Here is a 23,084-nt window from a genome sequence, read left to right as displayed (position 1 = left end):
AGTGGCACGGGAGGTCAGTGAGGGCGGCCTTACTGGATGCAGGAGAGGTAGCGTGGGTGGCCTCTGTTGGAGGTCTCACTGGCATAGGCAGGCACAGGTGGGTGCAGAGGGAAGCGATACACCCTTGGACTCTGGAGGCCAGGGGACACAGAATTCCAAGAAGGAGCAAGACAGGGAGACTAAGAAAGGCCACCGCAAAGGAACTGACCCTTTGGAACTTGCCTGCACAACTTTCGTGGGTCCCTAGACCAGTTTTTTATCAGTTAAACATGGGTAATTCTACAGATTTATAATATGCTCAGCCAAGTGTCAAAGAAGAGCCTTAACACAAAGCTAAAAAGCAGTAACACCCTAGGCAAGAGTCTTGTTTGCTGATAGTACTTTCCATCAGTACCCCTTTGGCAGACTAATACAGATGTCCATACAAACCCACTAAATAAATTTAAGGAGATGAAGGAAAAGATAAAGGATATTAAGAAGACACTGATGTGTTTCTGTGTGATGAAGCTGGACTCAGATGTGATTTTTTTACAAGCCTCTCCTATTAACTTTTACCAGAACTGTAGTTGGTGCTAGGGTTTAAGATACACCCAGGGGATCTGAATCTCTGGACTGGCCATATGATAGCAGGCCCTGAGCCTCAACAGACTCCATGGAGCCAAGAGTGCCTACAACCGAAAGCAGGAGGATTGCATCCAGCATCCATCTGGAATCTAAGCCTCCTCTTGAAATAGATGTGGAGTGGACACAACCATTCCAAGGTCCACAGGATGTAGGAATAGAATATGGATTAGAGTAGACTTACTGATATTCTATTCATAAACTATTGTGATTAGTAATCGAAGAAAATGTGGCATTGGTGTGGAGAAAGTGGCCATGGTGGCTGCTGGGTGTGGCGAATAGGAGGAAGAGATGAGATGTGGAGGCATTCTCGGGACTTGGAGTTGTCCTGGGTGATGCTGCAGGGACAGTGACCGGACATTGTATGTCCTCCCATGGCCCACTGGATGGAACATGGGAGAGTGTGGGCTATGATGTGGACCATACACCATGAGGTGCAACGGTGGTCAGAGATGTATTCACCAAATGCAATGAATGTCTCATGATGATGAAGGAGAATGTTGCTATGGGGGGAGGAGTGGGGTGAGGGGGGTGGGGGGTATATGGGGACCTAATATTTTTTGAATGTAATATTAAAAAAATAAAGGCAAAAAAAAAAAAGACACTGAGAGAGCATAAAGAAGAAACTGAAAACATACAGAGAAAAGTAATGGAACTTATGGTAATGGAAGGCACAACAGAAGAGATTAAAAATACACTACACTCACACAACAGATGTGAACAGCCAGAGGAAAGAATTAGTGAATTAGAAGATACGGCACCTGAAATCACAGATAGAAGAACAGATAGAGAAAAAAGAAAAAGGAAAAAATTGAGGAGGTCTTTGAGAATTGAATGACAGGAAGAAGTACACATACACACACAGTATAGGTATTCCAGAGGGAGAAGAGAAAGGAAAAGAGGCAGAAGAGTGTTTGAGGAAATAATGTCTGAAATTTTCCAACTCTTACGAGGGACATGGATATACATGTCCAGGAAGTAAAGTGTTTCAAACAGAATAAATCTTAACAGAACTACTCAGAAAAACATACTAATCAGATTGTCAAATGCCAAAGAGAGAGAGAGACTCCTGAAAGCAGCAAGAGAAAGGCAGTCCATCATCTACAAGGATGCGCAATAAGATTAAATGTTGATTTCTTGTCAGAAACCTTCGAGGCAAGAAAGCAGTGGTATGAATATTTAAGGCACTAAAAGACTACCTGCCAAGAATTCTGTATCAGGTAAAGCTGTCTTCCAAAAATGAAGGAGAGATTAAAATATTCACAGAAGAGAAACAGAGAATTTGTCAACAAGAGACTCGCCTTGTAAGAAATACTAAAGAGAATTCCACAGCCGGTAAGGAAAAAGCAAGAGAGGGAGGTGTGGAGAGTGTAGAAACAGATTATTATTAAGGATAACTAAAAGGGTAAAAAGAGAAACAAAAATAAGATGTGATATAGAAAAGCCTAAGGATGAAATGGTTGAAGTAATACCATTGAATGTTAATGGATTACACTCTCCAATTAACAGATACAAATTGGCAGAATGGATAGAAATATATAATCCCTTTCCTACCACCTGCACTGCAGTGATAATGTGCTGCACTGAGGTTCGAGAATTGCAGCTGGCTTGAGGAACGCAGCTGTGCAGCCAATGATTGTTGCATGGGACAGGGATGTGCGGCCTTCCTGAGCTGGTGAGGAACTTGGTGGAAATAGAACTAGTATCACCAACTTTGCAGGAAGAGGACAGATACTTGAAGCTTAGGCTGTTGATAGCTGAATTTGGGAGCACAGAGGCAACTTAAGGATGACCCTGGTGACAATTTTAAAAATATGATCTGTGAAGGAGTTTCTTGGATTTGAAATTTTCCGGAGTCTGAGAAGTACTGAAATAATTGCCATTTGATAACCATAAACTAGATGTCTAAAATAAAAGGAGAGGGAAGTGGATGTGGCTCAAGCAATTGGGCTCCTGTCTACCATTTGGGAGGTCAGGGTTCGATTCCTGGGGCCTCCTGGTGAAGGCAAGCTGGCCTGCACAGTGAGCTGGCCCAAGTGGAGAGCTGGCCCATGCAGAGTGCTGGCCCTAGCGGTGTCCTGTCCCAGGAAGGAGTGCTGGCCTGTGCAGTAAGCTGGCTAAGGGGAGAGCTGGCACAGAAAGATGACGCAACAAAAAGAGACACAGAGGAAAGACAATAAAAGATGCAGCAGACCAGGGAGCTGAGATGGCACAGGAGATTGAGCACCTCTCTCCCACTCTGGAGGTCCCAGGATTGGTTCCCGGTGCTGCTTAAAGAGAAGACAAGGAGATACAGAAGAATGCACAGCGAATGGATACAGAGAGCAGATAACTGGGTGGGTGGAATAAATAAAATAAAAATTTTTAATAAAAAATAAACAAAGGAGATATGAATATTTTGTCTAGTGCAAAGATATATATATAAATCCATCTATATTTGTCTACAAGAGATTCACCTTAGACCCATGGACACAAATAGGTAGAAAGTGAAACACTGGAAAACAGTATTCCAAACAGTAACAAAAAATTAGCTAGAGTTGTGTGGCAGTTTGAGATTTTATGAATTCAAAAAGAGAAAAATTATGTTTATAAACTAATCTATTCCAGGTGTGATTTCCTTTGATTGCATTAAATTCAGTTGAGGGGCCTTTGATTAGATTACTTGATAAGATCACTTTAGGGCTTTGGATTAGACTACATCAGTGAGGCTAGACTCAGATTGAGTCCCCATCCCCTTGCTGAGTCTGATATAAGCAGACTCACATGGACAAAGGCAGAAAAAAAGGAAACTCTTGTTTGATTCTGCAGTGAGAGACAACACTAGTTTGCACAAAGCTGAACTGCAAGGACAGAAGTTCTAAGAGGCAAGCCCTATGCCTATGCCTGGAAAGAGGACTAAAGGATCACTGAAGCACAAAGCCCCAGGAGGCTGGACCCACAGAGCAGCACAAGAGATGAGCCCCGAGGGCAAGGCTGAACTCTCTGCAGCAATCAGCAGCCATCTGGCTTCACCACGTTTCAACAACGCCAGGATCAACAGTAGCTGAGTCTGGTGAGAAAGCAACTCTGCTGATGCCTTGATTTGGACATTTTGTGGCCTTGGACCTTTACATTTTTACTCTAAATAAATACCCTTTATGAAAGCCAATATATTTCTGGTTCTTTCCATCAGCAGCCCTTTGGCAAACTAAGCTTGCTATACTAATATTGGACCAAGTAGACTTTAAATACAAACTGTTATAAGAGACAAAGAAGGACACTATGTATCAATAAAAAGGGCAATCAACCAAGAAGAAAGAATAATCATAGATATCTATGGATACTCCAAAATACATGAGGCAAACACTGGAAAAACTGAGGGGAGAAACAGACACTTCTACAACAGTAGTGAGAGACTTATACCAGTCTCAGCAATAGACAGAACATCTAGACAGAGTATAAGTAAGGAAACAAAGAGGTTATATAACATGACAAATGAACTAGACCTAACAGACATACACAGAACACTGCACCCCAAACCCCAAAACAGCAGGATATACATCTTGAGTGCTCATGGGTCATTCTCTAGGATACACCTCTTATTAGGGTCATAGAACAAGCCTCAATGAATTTAGAAAGATTAAAATTATACAAAGCACTTTATTTGATCACAACAGAATGAGGCTGGATATCAGTAATGGGCAGGGAACTGGAAACTTTACAAATAAATGGAAGTTAAACATAGCCTTAATCAGTGGGTCAAAGCAGAAAATGCAAGAGAAATCAGTAAATATCTTTTGAGTTGCATGAAAATGAGAACACAACATATCAAAACTTATGGGATACAGTGACGGTAGTGCTGTCAGGGAAAATAATAGCTCTAAATGCTTACAATTAAAAAAACAAGAAAGAGCTAAAATCAAAGACCTAACTGCACAATCCCAAAGCAAGCAGCAGGAAAGAAATAATGAAGACGAGCAGAAATAGGTGAAACTGAGAATAAAGAATCAAAAGAGAGAATTAACAAAACTAAAAACTTTTTTGAGATTAATAAAATCAACAAACCTTTAGTTACACTAACAAAAAAAAAAAGAGAAAATGCAGATAAAATCAGAAATGAGGAGACATTACCAGATGTCTCCTCTACAGAAATAAAAAGGATAAGAGGATACTGTAAACAACTGTATGCCAACAGATTAGACAACCTAGATGAAATGGACGAATTCCTAGAAACACACTAACAACCTACACTGATTCTAAATAAATAGAAGGCCTCAAAGGATCAGTCACAAGAGATTCAATTAATCATCAAAAACTTCCCAACAAAGAACAAATGGTTAAACAAATTGTGATACACACATACGATGGAATATTATTCAGCTGTAAGAAGGAATGAAGTACTGATGTACGCGACAACATGGACGAACCTTGAAAATGCTATGTTGAGTGAAATAAGTCAGACAAAAAGACAAATATTGTATGATCTTACTAATATGACCTAACTATAATAAGCAAATTCAAAGAGGTAAAATTTAGAAGATGAGGTTATCAGGAGATAGAATAGGGGTAGAAAATGGGGACTGATGCTTACTCTGTGTAGAATTTATTATTAGGTTGATTGAAATGGTTTGGAAATAGACAGAAGTGATGGTAGCACATTGTTGGGTAATTTACAGTGCTCAAGTTTGTGTGTGAATGTGGTTAAAAGGGGAAGTCTTGGGTTATTTATGTAACTAGAATGAAAACTAGAGGATAAAACAGGGGATTGTATAACACAGTGAATTCTGGGGTAGATGAGGATTGTGGTTAATAATACAAATATAAGAATGTTCTTCTATGAGCTAAAACAAAAGTACATCACCAGTAGAAGGTATTAATAACAGGGTGGTGTATGGGGGGAAACATGCACCAAAAGCAAAACATGGACTATAGTTATCAGTAACTTTTTTTTTTTTTTAAAGATTTATTTATTTTTATTTATTTAATTCGCCTCTCCTCCTCTCCCCTCCCCCGGTTGTCTGTTCTCTGTGTCTTTTTGCTGCGTCTTGTTTCTTTGTCCACTTCTGTTGTCGTCAGTGGCACGGGAAGCGTGTGCGGCGCCATTCCTGGGCAGGCTGCTCCCTCCTTCGCACTGGGTGGCTATCCTTACGGGGTGCACTCCTTGCGCGTGGGGTTTCCCTACGCGGGGGACACCCCTGCGTGGCAGGGCACTCCTTGCGCGCATCAGCACTGCGCATGGGCCAGCTGCACACGGGTCAAGGAGGCCCGGGGCTTGAACCGCGGACCTCCCATGTGGTAGTCGGACGCCCTAACCACTGGGCCAAAGTCCATTTCCCAGTAACTTGTTTTGTTTTTCAGATACCAGGGGCTAGGGATTGAACCCGGGACCCTCATGATGTGGGAAGCTGGCAATGGCACTCAAATCACTGAACCATTATCAGCTCCTCTGCATTGTTTTTTTTGTTTTGCTTTTTAAGAAGAACAGGGAACTGAACCCCCGACCTCCCATGTGGGGAAGCAGGTACTCCACCACTTGAGCCACATCTGCTCCAAACAATAACATTTTAACACTCTTGCAGCAACTGTAACAAAGGTATACCACCAATGTTAAGTCAAAAACTGGGGGTAGGGGTTGTGAGGGGATTTGGGGAATTATTTTTTTTATTCTTAGAAAAAAGGTCATATGTCAAAAACAATCTAATTTCCTTGGAAGTTATACTGTTTTATTCCAAGGCTTCTCTGTAAGTACAGACAGCCAGCTGCAGGTCCAAGTTTCATCTTAAGGACAGAAAAAAAAAAAAAAAAGGAAAAAGCAACAGCAGAACTTTTACACAAGAAGCAAGGCAAGCATATAAAGTTCTGTTAATAAACAAACTTGGTAAGAAGGTAAAGGTGAAACCTGGTCAGGTGCCACAACAGACAAGGCCTTTTAAATATCATGAGCATTATATAGCTCCATACTTCTATGGGCTATAAACATGTCCTTCTTGCCATAGATGTTTTTCTGGGTAGACAGAGGCCCTCACAAGTAGCTAACAAATCATTAAACGTCCCTCCTTTGGAAGTCCTGCTACCTTCTCAAATAAGATGGCCAACAGCTCTGGCACATAAAAGCACTGCCTAATAAAGAAAAACAGGCTAATAAATCAAGGCCCTTCATCTTACTTCTTGCATTTAGGAATCTTATTCCAGTAATAATGAAACTAAGTCTCATTATAATTATTGCCTAGAGTTACCTTCTGAAAATCTCCAAATTCTGCAAATAAATGTACCACCTTTCTCCTCCCCCATCACCTCCTACCCCGTGATGTGGGATATGACTCCCAGGGATGAGCCTCCTTGGCACCAAGGGATTATTACCAAGCTTCAATCATGATGCATTTGGAGAAAAACCTTGATCAAAAGGGGGAAATAGTAAATAAAATAGAGTTTTTATGGCTAAGAGATCTCAAAATTAGTCAGGAGGTCATTCTAGAGGTTATGTTTATGCAGGTCTTGGTCAGACTTCACCAACTGTCACAGCAAACAGTAAAACAAAGCCTTAAACAAAAGTGCTCCTCCGGGCCCGAGGGATGTCCACACACCATAGGCAAGCCACTTGAAATCAACACCATCTCAGCAGACTCTGTCTGGAATATATGAAAAGCTATTTACCCAATATAACATAGTAGTACTCATTTATAAACCCCCTAATCATGATTCTTTCATTTCCTTTATTTGAACCTATCATTTTCAATATACTTGGTAAGTACATTTCTCAGAGACTTAAAGCCCTCAGACTGTTCCTGTGCTGGCTGAGTCCTGAAACTCAGTAGATATGGGGCCAACTCCTACTCTCCAGTTCTTCGGGCATGCCCTGAACAACTAATAACACAATGAAGATGGGCCAGCCCCATCCCAAAAGCAAGGAGTATCTTCAACTGCAAGCAGAACAATTCCATTCTTCTGCCCAATAATACCTACATACCTTCTAAATCTGAAGTAGTCCAAGGGGACATTGACCCAAATCCCTCAAGACTGAGGAATGACCAAATATAAGGGGGGAGTGTAACCACTGACAAAAGATTTACTGTTACTGTAGCTATTAACTTGTGTTAACTGGGTAATCTGTAACAATCACATAAAGTAATGTTTAATTAAAACAAAACAAACAAACCAGCAAACTGAAAGGAATTTGGAGGAAAAAAAGACAATATGAGACAGAGAACAAAAATCTAAAAGAAAACAATATTGTTACATAGCTTTAAAAAAATTACAACTATGAAACATGAACAAAATGTTATAAAAATTTCTCAGAAAGTAGAACTAAAAAAGAAAAGATGGAAAACAATTTAAGAAAAATATAAGAATATTAGAGACTTATCCCAAAGTACAACATCTATATAACAAGCATTCTACAATGACAGAATACAGAAAATATTTTCAAGGAAATTATCAAATAACTCAAAATTTCCCCAAGGTGAAGTTATTAGTAGGCAGCTTAAAAGAACCATGGAATATCTAGATTGACATGAAAGTTTGTAATTGTGAAAGTTCAGGCTACTGGAATAAAACAAAGATATCTTTACAAACTTCTAATGAGAAAAAAATAAGTCACATAATACAAAGGGCTGGGAATCTGAAAGGAAATGGCTATTTTGGTAGGAACACTTAGACATCAGCCAACAAATGAGCAATACCCTCAAAATTCTAAGACAAACCTCAAATTCTAGACAGGAATATACCATTTTATTGTACTTCGCTCTACTGTGCTTTGCAGATATTTTTTTATGAATATCACACTCTGTTGAGCAAGTCTATTGGCACCATTTTCCAACAACATGAGCTCACTTTGCATCTCTTAAGTCACATTTTAATTGATATGTACACTATTTTTTAAGATATAATGCTACTGCATTATGCTATTGCATTAAAGTTATAAAACATAACTTTTATATGCACCAGGAAACCAAAAAAATTGTGTGACTTGCTTTACTGTGATATTCACTTTATTGCAATGGTCTGGAACCAGACCTACAATATCTCTGAGGTATCCCTACATTCACTCAAGCCATCAAATAAACTGAGGGGTATAAATAAAACATTTTCAAATGTCTCCAAACACTATTCTCCTTTAGATCCTTACTAAGAAAGCTACATTATAATGTGTTGCAGGAAAAGGAAGGAGTACACCAAAAAGGAAGTCTTGAGATCCAGGAAACAGAGGAGACAAAATAGAAGAGATGTAAAGATCATTCTCAAGATGAGAGCAAAGGGAAATGGCCTGTTCTGAGTAGAGTTCAGTCCAGGGGGGAATCCATGAAACAAATCAAATTAGTAAATGACTGATGTGTTTTAGCATATCTATAAGATTTCCTCTTCTGTCATGGAGTTTGAGGCTAAATTAATGACATGTACACAGAAAATGAAACATAAAAAAAAATGAATGTGGAACACGTGTAAGAAAAATTACATAAGGAGATGCAATTATAGCACATTACTAGGCTCAGCCCTGAATAATATGTAGACAGTCCTAATAATGTAAACATTAAAAATGGATTAAGAAAAAAAGGATTTAACCAAAACTTGTGTGATGAGTATGTGTGGGGGTGGAGTGGGGGGGGGGCTTGAGAATAAGCTTAATACTCATCCTCCATATTAAGAAATAAATAAAACTGAAAACTGAAAATATAGTGGTAAACATTCAGTATTTAGAAATATAGGTTTAAATATTAGAGGAAAAAGAAAAAATATTGAAGTGATTGCATCTGAGAGGAGGGAATGAAGAGCTTTGAAGTACTGACTTTTACAATTACGTACATGTATTACCGCAATAAAAAAATTAAAATTACAACCAAAATTTAAAAAATTTATTTTTTAAATGAAGGTCAATATTAATTAATGAAAACAACTAGAATACAGCGTATTTTTCTTTATCCAACATCACTGGTAATAACATACTCTGTTTCTCAGATTCCCTTCCCCATTTACCTGGGCTTTTTGGTGGGAGGTGCGCCATCACTGAAGAATCCAAAAATCTTGTCTATATCAGAGGACTGGCTCCCTGTAGAAGCCATCCAGTTTCTAAAACAGATTAAATACCATGGACCATGATTAGATATGTAAAGTATACCATTCAAAATAGCATGTACAGTAAACAGTTTTAATAAATTGTACACCTTAAAGGTGTTTTGGAGATATCCTCTGCTTAGCAGAAATTTATTAATTAATCAAGGATCCAAATTTAAGAACTCAAATTAAATTCATCTAAACGAAGTAACTTTTGAAATGATAAGACTTTGGCATTCCATACTGCCACCCTACTTCTGCTCCTGAAATGCACCAAAAAACAATGTCAACTAACGTTAATTACTGGACATCACTTCATGCAGCTTAAGAAACACCTGCTATTCTCTCACAGAAGACAGGCTTGTGGAGGAATGAAGGGAAAACAACCCATGGGTAAGTATGCTAATAGCCTCCAATTATCCACTTGCCATCAACTGAAGAAATGAATGGGTCAAGAACAGAACAATCAGTACTCATTTGCTGATAGCTGCTGGACAACTATCTCTTCCATAGGCAGTGGGGTATGTCATTCCAACTAAATACAAGGGAGACTTTCAAATCAATACACAATGATAAAGTATAAATGAATTAGCAAGCAAAGATGTATGGAAAATGATCAATTATCCCATCAATGAGGTGATAGGACAACTAGCAAAAGTAAGAGAATTACCATTAATTAGAATGAGAACTATAAAGAGAATTTTTAATTACTCAGAATTTCAGTCAACTTTCTAAACTAAGCACTTTTTCTTTTTAAATTTTTATTGTGGTTATATACATACACAATGTAATATTTCCATTTTAACCACCTTTAAGCATTTAATTCAGTGAATCATTTCTTTTAACGGCTGCTTAATGTTTCACTGTGGGATAGAGAATTTTTTTTAATAACGAATTCCTCATTTCTGGACCTTTACTGTTGTTTCCAATTATTTTTATCATGAACAATAATTCTTCAATGAACATATTTTACATATATCTTGGCACATGTGTTTTTCCTACAAGTGGAGATTCTGGGGAGAACAGAATGCAATTTAATGCACTTTTTTTAAAAAAAAAGATTGATTTATTTATTTAATTCCCCCCCCCCCCCCCCGGTTGTCTGTTCTTGGTGTCTATTTGCTGCGTCTTGTTTCTTTGTCCGCTTCTGTTGTCGTCAGTGGCACGGGAAGTGTGGGCGGCACCATTCCTGGGCAGGCTGCACTTTTCTTTTGCGCTGGGTGGCTTTCCTCACGGGCGCACTCCTTGCGCGTGGGGCTCCCCCACGCGGGGGACACCCCTGCGTGGCAGGGCACTCCTTGAGCACATCAGCACTGCGCATGGCCAGCTCCACACGGGTCAAGGAGGCCCGGGGCTTGAACCGCGGACCTCCCATATGGTAGACGGACGCCCTAACCACTGGGCCAAAGTCCGTTTTCCCTTAATGCACTTTTAATGCTTTTGATTTATATTCCCAAATTCCCACAAGAAATGTGTACAGGTACAAACTTAAAAGGAACACATGTTTGCCCACATCTTTTGCAGCAGCAGTTATTTCTCTTAGTCAATGGCACAGGTGGGGAAATGTTTCGTTATTGGTTTAATTTACATTTCTTTAAATCTTGGTGAGATTAATCCTTTCCATGTTTACATGTTGCTTGGATTTCTTCTTCTGTGAATTGCCTATTTTATTTAAACAAATCAATTTTATTGATACATACTAGTAAAGCATACAGTCACACAAGTGTACAATCAATGGTATTTGGTATAAATACATAGTTGTGCATTCATCAACTCAATTGTTATTACAGCATTTTCATTATTCCAATAATATTAAAAAACAAAAAACAAAAACTCATCACCTTTTAATCTCACTACACTTCCCCTGCTGTACATTCTAGCTGCTATTCTGTCTCTCTAGTTTATTTATATGTATATTTTGTGTCCAGTTTTCCCCTTAGCATATTTCCTTTTTTTCTGACACTTATTTGAAGATTAATATTTTATTATATACTATTGTCCATAGTTGTATTTTTGCCAGATATTAACATCTTGTAACATTAACATACATTTGTTCAGTTTCAAAGTCTTATATATGCAATATTACACATATTTGTATTTTCTTTTTTTTTTTAATTTTTATTTATTTATTTTTAAAATTTTTATTTCTCTACCCTTCACCTCCCACAGTTGTCTGTTCTCTGTATCTATTTGCTGCGTGTTCCTCTTTGTCCACTTCTGTTGTCAGTGGCACGGGAATCTGTGTTTCTTTTGGTTGCGTCATCTTGTTGTGTCAGCTCTCCGTGTGTGCGGGGCCATTCCTGGGCAGGCTGCACTTTCTTTTGTGCTGGGAAGCTCTCCTTACAGGGCGCACTCCTTGCGCATGGGGTTCCCCTACACGGGGACACCCCTGAGTGGCAGGGCACTCCTTGCGCGCATCAGCACTGCGCATGGGCCAGCTCCACATGGGTCACGGAGGCCCGGGGGTTTGAACCGTGGACCTCCCATGTGGTAGACGGACGCCCTAACCACTGGGCCAAGTCCGCTTCCCCATATTTGTATTTCATATGAGGTTTCACTATGCTGTACAGTCCAATGTTATATTTTTTAGTTTTACCTTCCAGTAATGACCTTACACTTTCCCTTTCAACCAAGGTCACATCCATATATTAGCACTGCTAGTTACAAACATTATGATGTATCCACCTTTTCTAATCATTTCCAGAGATCACCAAACAACATTTTTACCAATTCTGCACATATTAACACTCACCTTTCCATTCACTAACCTCATTCTATTTTCTGGTGACCTATATTCTAGTTGTTAACTCCATGAGTTTACACAATATATTTAGTTCATAATAGTGTAATAATACAGTATTTGTCCTTTTGTGTCTGGTTTGCTTCATTCAACAAAATGTCCTCCAGGTTCACCCATGTCATTATATGCTTCACAACTTTATTTCTTCTTACTGCTGCATAATATTCCATCGTGCGTACAAACAATTTTGTTTATTCATTCATAGGTTGATGGATTCCTGGGTTGTTTCCATATTTTGGCAATTGTGAATAACTGAACAACTGTCACAGTGAATATTAGTGTACAGATGTCTGTTCACGTCACTGCTTTCAGTTCTTCTGAAATACCTAGTAGTGGTATTAGTATTGTAGCAAATCTATTTTCAATTTCCTTAGAAACTGCCAAACAGTCTTCCACAATGGTTGTACCATTCCACATTCCCATCAACAATGAATAAGTGTCCCTGTCTCTCCACATTCTCTCCAACACTTGTAGTTATCTATCTTTTTATTAGTGACCATTCTAACAGGTGTGAAATGATATCTCATAGCTTTGATTTGCATTTCCGTACTCTTTAGTGATGAGCATTTTTTCATGGTTTTTTTTTTTTCCATTTCTATTTCTTCTTTGGACAGATGTGTATTCAAGTTTTTGTCCATTTTTTAATCGAGTTGTTTATATTTTTATTGTTGAGTTGTAGCATCTCGTTTTGTATCATGGATATTAAAACCTTATCAGATATGTGGTTTACAAATACTTTTTCCCATTAAGTCGGCTGCCTTTTCACCCTTTTGACAAAAGTTCTGAGGTGCACAACTTTAAAGAGGTTCCATTTATCTATTTTATCTTTTGTTGCTCATGCTTTGGGTTTAAGGTCCAAGAAACCACAACCTACCACAAAGTCCTTAAGATACTTCCTATGTTTTCACCTAGTAGTTTTACGGTACTGGCTTTTATATTTAGGTCTCTGATCCATTTTGAATTGCTTCTTGTTTAGGAGTGAGAGAGGGGTCCTCTTTCATTCTTTGGTTATGGATATTCAGTTCTCCCAGGACTATTTGTTGAAGAGACTGTTTTGTCCCAGTAATGTGGACTTGGTAGGTTTGTTAAAAACCAGTTGGCGGTAGAAATGAGGGTTTATTTCTGGACTCTCAATTCTATTCCACTTATCAATGTGTCTAACTTTATGCCGTGTCTAACTTTATGCCAATACCATGCTGTTTTCACATCTATAGCTTTGTAATATGTTTCAAGGTCAGGCAGTAAAATTCCTCCAACCTAGCATTCCTTTTTTAGGATACTTTTGGCTATTCAGGAGCACTTTCCCTTCCAAATATATCTGGTAGATGCCTTTTCTAGTTCCATAAAGTAGGCTGCTGGAATTTTGATCGGTACTGCATTGAATTTATAAATTTTTTTATCTTTTATTTTTTATTTTTTAATTACATTATGAAAAATATGAGGTCCCATTCAACCCCACCGCCCCCGCCCCCCACTCCCCCCACAGCAACACTCTCTCCCATCATCATGACACATCCATTGCACCTGGTAAGTTCATCTCTGAGCATCACTGCACCCCATAGTCAATGGTCCACATCATAGCCCAGACTCTCTCACGTTTCATCCAGTGGGCCCTGGGGGGATCTATAATGTTCCGTAATTGTCCGTGAAGCACTATCCAGGACAACTCCACGTCCCGAAAACGCCTCCACATCTCATCTCTTCCTCCCGTTCCCCACACCCAGCAGCCACCATGGCTACCGTTCCCACACCCATTCCACATTTTCTCTGTGGACATTGGATTGGTTGTGTCCATTGCACATCTATGTCAAGTGAGGGCTTAGATTCCATATGGGTACTGGATGCACTCCTCCCGCTTCCAGTTGTAGACACTCTAGGCTCCATGTTGTGGTGGTTGACCTTCTTCAACTCCATGTTAGCTGAGTGGAGTAAGTCCAATAAATCAAAGTGTAGGAGCTGAAGTCTGTATAAATCATTTTGAGAAGGGTTGACATCTCCCTGATATTTAGTCATCCAATCCATGAACACAGAACGCCTTTCCATTTGTTTAGGTCTTCTTTGATTTCTTTTGTCCTCTTCTGAGTATACATTCTGTACGTCTGTGGTTAAATTGATTCTTAGGTATATTTGAGTCTTTTTTTTTTTTTAAAGATTTATTTATTTCTCTCCCCTTCCTCTCCCCTGTTGTCTGCTCTCTGTGTTCATTTGTGTGTGTTCTTTTTTGTACATTTGTATTCTTGTCAGTGGCACCAGGAATCTGTGTCTCCTTCTGTTGCATAATCTTGCTCCGTCAGCTGTGTGTGTGTGTGGTGCCACTCCTGGGCAAGCTGCGCCTTTTACGCGTGGGGTGGCTTTCCTTACGGGGCACACTCCTTGCACGTGGGGCTCCCCTATGCAGGGGCACGGCACTCCTTGCGCGCGGCAGCTTTGCACATGGGCCAGTTTACCACACGGGTCAGAAGGCCCTGGGTTTGAACCCTGGACCTCCCATGTGGTAGGCAGATGGCTCTATCCGTTGAGCCAAATCTGCTTCCCATATTTGAATCTTTTTGTTGCTATCACAAATGGAATTTCTCCCCCGATTTCCTCCTCAGCTCATTTGATACTAGTGTACAGAAATATTACTGATTTTTGCGTGTTGATCTTATATCCTGCCACTTTACTGAGCTTATTTATTAGTTCAAATAGCTTTGTTATAGATATTTCAGAATTTTCTAAATATAGATACACGTCATCTGTGAATAGTCAGACTTCCCTTTTCCCTATTTGGATGTTTTTTGTCTCTTTTTCTTATCTAATTGCTCTGTTTAGAGCTTCTAGCACAATACTGGATAACAATGGTGTCAGTGGATATCCTTGCCTTGTTCCCAAGCTTGGAACACTTTCAACTTTTCCCCATTGAGTACGATGTTAGCTGTGGGTTTTTGATATATGCCCTTCAACATACGGAGGAATTTTCCTTCTCTTTCTATCAAGCGTTTTTTCTATCAAGAAAGGATGCTGGATTTTGCCTTTTCTGCATCAACTGCGGTGCTCATGTGGGTATTTTCTTCAATTTTTTAATGTGGTGCATTGTGTTGATTGGTTTTATGTTGAACCAGCCTTGCATATCAGGAATAAATCCCACTTGGTTGTGATGTGTAAGTCTTTTGATATGCTGTTGGGTTCTATTTGCAAATATTTTGTAGAGAATCTTTGCATCTATGTTCATTAGAGAGATTGATCTGTAATTTTCTTTTCTTGTAGTGTCTTGATCTGGCTTTGGTCTTAGGGTGATGTTGGCTTCATAAAACGTGTTGGATAATTTTCCCTCCTCTTCAACTTTTTTGGAAAAGGTTAAACAAGATTGGTGTTAATTCTTGTCAAAATGCTTGGGAGAAATCACCTGTGAAGCCATCCAGTCCTGGACTTTTCTTCATCGGGAGATTTTTGATGGCAGACTCAGTCTCTTTAAATGTAACTGGTTTGGGGAAGTGGATGTGACTCAAGTGACTGGATGCCCATCTACCATATGGGAGGTCCCAAGTTTGGTTCCTGAGGCCTCCTGTGAAGGCAAGCTGGATTGTGTGGAGAGCTGATGCAGCAAGATGACACAACAAAAAGGAGATGCAGAGGAAAAAGACCATGAAAGACACAACAAACCAGGGAGCTAAGGTGGCTCAAGTGATTGAGTGCCTCTCTCCCATGCCAGAAGGGCTCAGGATCAGTTCCTGGTGCCTGCAAAAGAGAAAGAAAGAAAACAAGCAGACACAGAAGAACGTGCAGCAAATGGACACAATGAGCAGAGAGAAAGTGCAGGTGGCAAGGGGGGTGGGGGAGGGGAAATAAAAAATAAATCTTTAAGAAAAATAAAAAATAAACATGATTGGTTTGATAAGTTCTTGTATTTCTTGTAGCATCAGTGTAGGTTGTTTGTGCATTTCTAGGAATTTGTCCATTTCATCTAGGTTGTCTAGTTTGTTGGTATACAGCTTATCATAATATCCTCATCTGATCCTTTTTATTTCTGTGGGTTCAGCCATAACCTCCCCCATTCATTTCAGATTGTATTTATTTGAATCTTCTCTCTCTTTTTCTTTGTTAGTCTAGCTAGGGGTTTGTCAATTTTATTATCTTCTCAAAGAACCAGCTTTCGGTTTTGCTGATTTTGTCCATTGTTTTTGGTTCTCAATTTTATTTATTTCTGCTCTAATCCTTGTTATTTCTTTCCTTCTGCTTGCTTTGGGATTGGTTTGCTCTCCTTTTTCTAGTTTCTCCAGTTGTCCAGTTAGATCTTTGAGTTTGGCTCTTTCTTCTTTTATAATATAGGCATTTAGGGCTATAAATTTCCCTCTCAAGACTGCTTTGCTGTATTCCATAAGTTCTGATAAGCTGTGTACTCATTTTCATTTGTCTCAATATATTTACTAATTTCACTTGCAATTTCTTCTTTGACCCACCGATTATTTAGGAGTGTGCTGTGTAGCCTCATTTGTGAATTTACCTGTTTCCTGTTCATTATTTATTTCTACTTTCATTCCATTATGATCTTAGTTGCTTTGTATATAATTTCATACTTTTCATAGTTATCGAGAGCTGCACTGTAATCTAATATGTGGTCTATCCTGGAGAATAATCCATGAACAGTTAAGGCGAATGTTTAACCTGCTTGTTTGGGATGCAACATTCTGTATTATGTGTTAGGTCTAGCTTGTTTATCATATTCAGTTTCTCTTTTTTTGTTGCTCCTCCTTCTGGCTGTTCTGTCTAATGATGTGAGTGGTCTGTTGAAGTCTGTAACCATTACAGTAGCGATGTCTCTCTCTTCCTTCGGTTTTGCCAGAGTTTGCCTCCTGTATTTAGGGGCACCCTGGTTAGGTGCATAGACATTTATGACTGTTATTTTTTCCTGGTTGAGAGTCCTTTTTATTAATATGTAATGGCCTTCCTGCATACCTTTTTTGCATTTAAAGTCTGTTTTATCCAATATAACTACAGCTACCCCTGCTCTCTTTTGGTTACTGTTTGCATGGAATATCTTTTTCCAACCTTTCACTTTCAGATAGTTTGTATCCCGGGGTCTAATGTGAGTCTCTTGTAGGCAGCATATGGACAGCTCTTTTTTAAAAATTCGTTATGACAGCTTATATCTTTTGATAGGGGAGTTTAATCCACTCACATTCAATGATACATAAATGTATTATTTACTTCCACCATTTTTTTCTTTGGCTTTCATATGCCGTATCTTATTTTTGTCTGTCTTTTTACTCTTTTGGTTATCCTTTCTGCTAGTCTTGACTTACACATTCTTCTCTAAGCTTCTCTCTCCTATCTTCTTCTTTCAGGCAGTAAGGCTCCCATTAAAACTTCTTGCAAAGGCAGATTCTTTTTTGCAAAGTCTCTTAAATTTCTGTTTATTTGTGAATATTTTAAAACTTACCTTCTTTTTTGGAGGACATTTTTGCCATATAAGGAATTCTGGGGTGGCAGTTTTTCTCCTTCACGATCCTAATTATATCTTACCACTGTCTTATCATCTCCATGGTTTCTGCTGAGAAATCTGCACTGTCTTATTGGGTGTTGCTTGCATGTGATGGTTTGCTTCTCCCTTGCTACTCTCAGAATTTTTAAACTTTGACATTTGACATTCTGCGTAGTATGTGTCTTAGAGTAGATCTATTGGATTCATTCTGATTAGGGTACAGCGTGCTTCTTGGACATTTAAGTTCATTTTCTTCATGAGAACTGGAAAATATTCAGCAATTATTTCCTCAAATACTCTTTCTGCCCATTTCCCCTTCTCCTCCCCTTCTGGAACTCTGATGATATGTATGTTGTCGTGCTTTGTGTTGCCATTTAACTCCCTGAGCCCCTGATCAGTTTTTTCCATTCTTTTCTCTCTTCATTTTCAGCTATTCTGTCTTTGGTATCACTTATTCTTTCTTTTATCATTTCCAGTCTGCTGCTATACATCTCTAATGTGTTTTTTTTACTTCACCTATTGTGTCTTTCATTCCCATGAGCCCTACTACTTTTTTATTCAGGATTTCAAATAATTCTTTCTACTCACTCAATGTCTTCTTGATGTCCTTTATCTCTTTACTTATAGCGTCTTTCAATCTATTAATTGATTTTGGAAATTTGTGTGCACCTCATTAATTAGTTCTCTCAAATCTTGCATCTCTTTTGGGGCTTTGATAAATTCCTTTTCTTGGGCCATGTCTTCCCTTTTCTTAGTTTCTTAGTATGGCTCATACCTTTTTGCTGATGTCTAGACTACTGATTAGGATGGTAGTTTACTCAAACACTCAATTTCTCTCTTTCTTGTATGGATTTAGTAGCAAGAGGCTGTGTGTTATGCTGCTCTTTGATTTTTGCTTCGACCTGGATTGTCAGGATTGTCCCTGTTAGTTGCTCAAAACTGGGCTCTGGACCCAGTAATGCACTGCAGACCCACTTCCTAGGGCTTTGGGGAGGGAGGCTATAAAGCCCAGAAGAAGCCTCTCTCATATACTTTTAATTTCCTCGTGTGAACTTCCTTGGTCTGCCAGCAGATGGCACTCTTTGGCAATCCTCTCAGTTCAATGGTTGGAGTGTTTGCTGCAACCCAGCCCAGATCAATGTGATAGAGAATCCTGCCTAGAGGCTAAGAACCTTGTAATTCAAGCTTTCTCAGAGAAACTTCTCCAGTTTTCGCTGGCACCCACCCCCCCTTTTCCTGGGAAGGCAATAATTCCACTCCTCTCTACGTCCTCGACAATCAGTCCCAGTTAGTAAGGAGGGAGACTGAGAGGGTCAGATCTCTTTAGCGAGCTGGCTTTCAAGGCAAACAATGGCATGGCCCCACCCAGCCTGGAACGACTGGTGGGATAAAGCAGACCAGATTTGTGGGCCAAAAGTGAGTCAGCCTCAGGCAGTGTCCCTCTCCCCCCTTTCGTAGAACGGTGGGCCCCTGGGGTCCCCTTTACCTGTAGCTGGCCCAGAGGTCTGAGAATGCAAGCGTGTCTTTAGCGTGGGGGAGGCCGCTGGCAGGAGCAGCTGCTGGCTTTAACTCACGATTTTGCCATCATGATTCTTTTCCTTTGCCACTCTCTCCTCTGGGCTGTGTCCAGCCTTCCTCTGTTGTCTTAAACCCTAGAACATTCTTTTCCATGTTGTTTCTTTCTGTCCTCCAGCTATTTCTCAGAGAGAGAAGAGAATCCTGTGTCTTTCCAGTCCGCCATCTTCCTGGGAGCCCCCTTATTTACTTTTCATTTCTTCACACTTCTTTGGTCCACCAGCAGACGGCTGGCGCTCCTTCACAGCACGCTCTGTTCAATGCCTGGTCCTAGTGTTTGCTGTGACACTGACAGCAGCAAGGGGAAAGAAGATCTAGCCTTGAGGCTATTTGAGCCTTGCAAATCAAAGTTTCTCAGAGGCTGTTCTTCAATCTTACCAGCACACCCCTCCATTCTCCTGGGTGGTAAATAATTCCTCTCCCCTTTGTGTCCTCAGCCAGTCCCAGTCAGTAGGGACAGTGACTGAGAGGGCTGATCTCTTTAGCCCAGTGCTGGTTTCCAAGACAAACATTGGTGTGGCCCCACCCACCCTGGAAGGGCTAGTGGGACACAGCAGACCAAATCTGTTCATCAAAAGCTGAACCAGACATAGGCTGTGTCCCTCTCCCTCCCATTTTCTGTGGAGGTGGATCCCTGCAACCCACTCTGTCCGAAGTCGCCAGCCAGAGGCCGAAGAATTCAAAGCTGCCTGCTCCGAGGGTGGGGGAAAGGCACCAGTGACCAGCAGCAGCTTCTACGCAGTCTTTACACAGAGATTCTTTTCCTGTGCCCCTCTCTCTTATGGGTATTGTCCAACATTTCCTTTAGTGCCCTAAATTTTAGAATTTTTTTTTTCCAGGCCATTTCTGCTGGTCCTCTAGTTATTTTTCTGGGAGAGAAGTGAGTTCTGTGTCTTTCTAATCTGCCATCTTCCCCGAAGTCTCTAAGTCTGTTAACTCCAAAATACCAATGATACTTTAAATATGTACCCACACACACAATACAGAAGACAGTATCTACTATCAGAATTTTGGGTGTGTTACTATTACGACTCATTTTCAGTATTTAGAAAGAACTGAATTACTGTTATTGGAAGTTTATTCTTTATTAGGAAGCTTTTTTCTTTAGAAAAACATTTTAAAGTTTGCAGTTAATTTTTCTGGTAAAACAGAAGGCTCAGGCCCACACACCATTTTCCATCGCACATCAATGGAATTCTTCTTTGAGATCACAATTATTAGGAAAATAGGAATCATAAAAATCACAGAACTGAGTCGGGAATAAATCACCTTTTCAATCAAGTCTCTGATTCTGTTGGTAAGAAAGCTGTGGCTCAGAGAAGACAGCTAAATCATTTAACTCAGTAAGTCTTGCCTTAACTCACTAATTATCTGAGATGCTTATTAAAAGTTCATTTCTTGGAAGCGGACTTGCCCCAGTGGATAGGGCATCCGTCTACCACATGGGAGGTCCGCGGTTCAAACCCCAGGCCTCCTTCACCCATGTGGAGCTGGCCCATGCGCAGTGCTGATGCGCGCAAGGAGTGCTCTGCCACGCAGGGGTGTCCCCTGCATAGGGGAGCCCCACGTGCAAGGAGTGCACATAAGGAGAGCCACCCAGCATGAAAGAAAGTGCAGCCTGCCCAGGAATGGTGCCGCACACACAGAGAGCTGACGCAGCAAGATGACGCAACAAAAAGAAACACAGATTCCTGCACCACTGACAACAACGGAAGAGGACAAAAAGAAGAATACACAGCAAATGGACACAGAGATCAGAGAACAAACAACTGGGGCGGGGGAAGGGGAGAGAGGGAAAAAAAAGTTCATTTCTCCAGCCTCCACTCCAAAATTACTTAACCAGAATCTCCAGAATCTCCAGGTGACTCTTAAGTACAGGCAAACGGAAAATGCCTAAATGAAAGGCAAACTTAATTTCTCTAGAACACAACAATTTCGTTAACTGCAGAATGACACTAGGGATACCATTCTGCCATCCTCTCTTCCTTACAGTGCATGCATCATTTGTTACAGACTATGTAATCCCAAGAGCCAGGATTTAATCACCATTACAATATTTTCAAGAAGTTGTAATTTACAGGAAGTCATTTCCTCCTGTAAAGTCTATACGCTACTTGGAAAATACTGAAATAAGACTGGTTATTTCTACATGCACAGGACAACCCATCAGAGCTTGGGGATATTTTTTACAAGTACATAATGACAAGTATTACATTTTTCCTTTAAATAAGAATTTACCATCTAAACTAATTGCACCCACATATAAATACTGTATTGAGAAAGATGAAAGTAAATGTGGAGAGAAATAATTTAATGTTTAAGTTTTAAAGGCAGGCATCTAGAGTTAAATGCTCAAGTCAGGTACTAAGCCACAGTTTTATCTAACAAAGTCTCATATAGTACTTAACATGTGCTACGCACTGTTTATAAACATTAACTCATTTATCCCCATCACCCATGTGGGGGACTATTTACCCTATTATACAGATGAGAAAACTGAGGCATAGGAAGGTTGGGCACTGGGTAGTGCCTGACCTCCAACCAAGGTAGCTTGCCTCCCAAGTCCATGCATGTAAAATATTGTTACAACCCAAGAACATTCTCCAAGTATTAACTTTTCTGCTTTAATAAACATTAAAAAATAAAATAAAAAAACTCGCAGTCCGAAACTATCAAAAAAGCTTTCATTTTAGACAGATTTACATAAAATTTTGTGTAATGCTTGCTTCATAACTGGGGCATGTTGCTGATTTAATCACTACAGTCAACTGAATTAAAGTAAATGAAATCAACTACTTGTGATGGCAATCACTATTTGCTACGTACCCCTTATCATCATTAATCCACTAGAATTCCAGGTCAATCCCATCACTTTCTCCTGGAAAATAACCATGGACATTTTTGCCAGATTCTATTTCTGACAGATGGTCGATTCTTGATGTCTTCACCTGAATAGTAAGCTTTTGGACCTTTTTTCCTTTACAGTTAAATATTCTGAAGGTCCATTCCATCTGCTGTAATTTAAGAAAATTAAATACAGCCATCGCTCCTCACAAGTCATTAACTGTGACTTGTGAGGAGCTACTGGTTCTCTTTTTCAGAAACTGAGTAAGGGTAATTCAATATGACCATGCTACATTTGACTCTTTACTCACCCCGTTTTCTAACAGGAGGCATTAGAATTTTGTGGTCACTCTAACAAAGAACCACAAAGTGGGTGGTTGAAAACAATGGAAATTTATTCTGTCACAGTTCTGCAGGCTAGAAGTCTGAGATCAAGGTGTCAGCGGAGCCATGCTCTCTCTGAAGGCTCCATGGGAGGGTCCTTCCTTGCCCTCTTCCTGGCTTCTGGGGTTGCTGACAATCCCTGGCAATCCAGTCCTGGGTTGTGGCAGCCTAACGCCAATCTTTGCTTCCCTCTTTACATGGCCTTCTCCCCTCCGGGTGGGTCCTCTGTGTCTTCAACTCTCTCTTCTAATAAGGGCACCAGACCTGGGATTTAGAGCCCATCCTAATCGAGCATGACCTCATCTTAACTGGATTACTTATGCAAAGACCCTGTTTCCAAAGAAGGTCCTGTTCACAGGTACCGGAGTTCAG

The 23,084-nt window shown here is 40.0% G+C and overlaps 1 protein-coding gene across 6 annotated transcripts in view; it reads right to left on the bottom strand.

Annotated features, from left to right (window-relative positions):
- FAM118B (family with sequence similarity 118 member B) overlaps window positions 1-23,084 on the bottom strand; it is an 85,095-nt gene that overhangs the window by 30,186 nt on the left and 31,825 nt on the right. For all 6 annotated transcript variants that reach the window (XM_012529307.4, XM_058289450.2, XM_012529306.3 and 3 more), the window contains one exon: window positions 9,571-9,663. In XM_012529307.4, coding sequence (XP_012384761.1) covers window positions 9,571-9,656 — 86 coding nt within the window. In that variant the 5' untranslated portion in view covers window positions 9,657-9,663. The remainder of the gene's footprint in view (window positions 1-9,570; window positions 9,664-23,084) is intronic.

The sequence above is a fragment of the Dasypus novemcinctus genome, chromosome 27 (assembly GCF_030445035.2).
Source record: "Dasypus novemcinctus isolate mDasNov1 chromosome 27, mDasNov1.1.hap2, whole genome shotgun sequence".
Lineage (NCBI taxonomy): Eukaryota > Metazoa > Chordata > Mammalia > Cingulata > Dasypodidae > Dasypus > Dasypus novemcinctus.
This window is presented reverse-complemented; position numbering and strand designations above follow the sequence as displayed.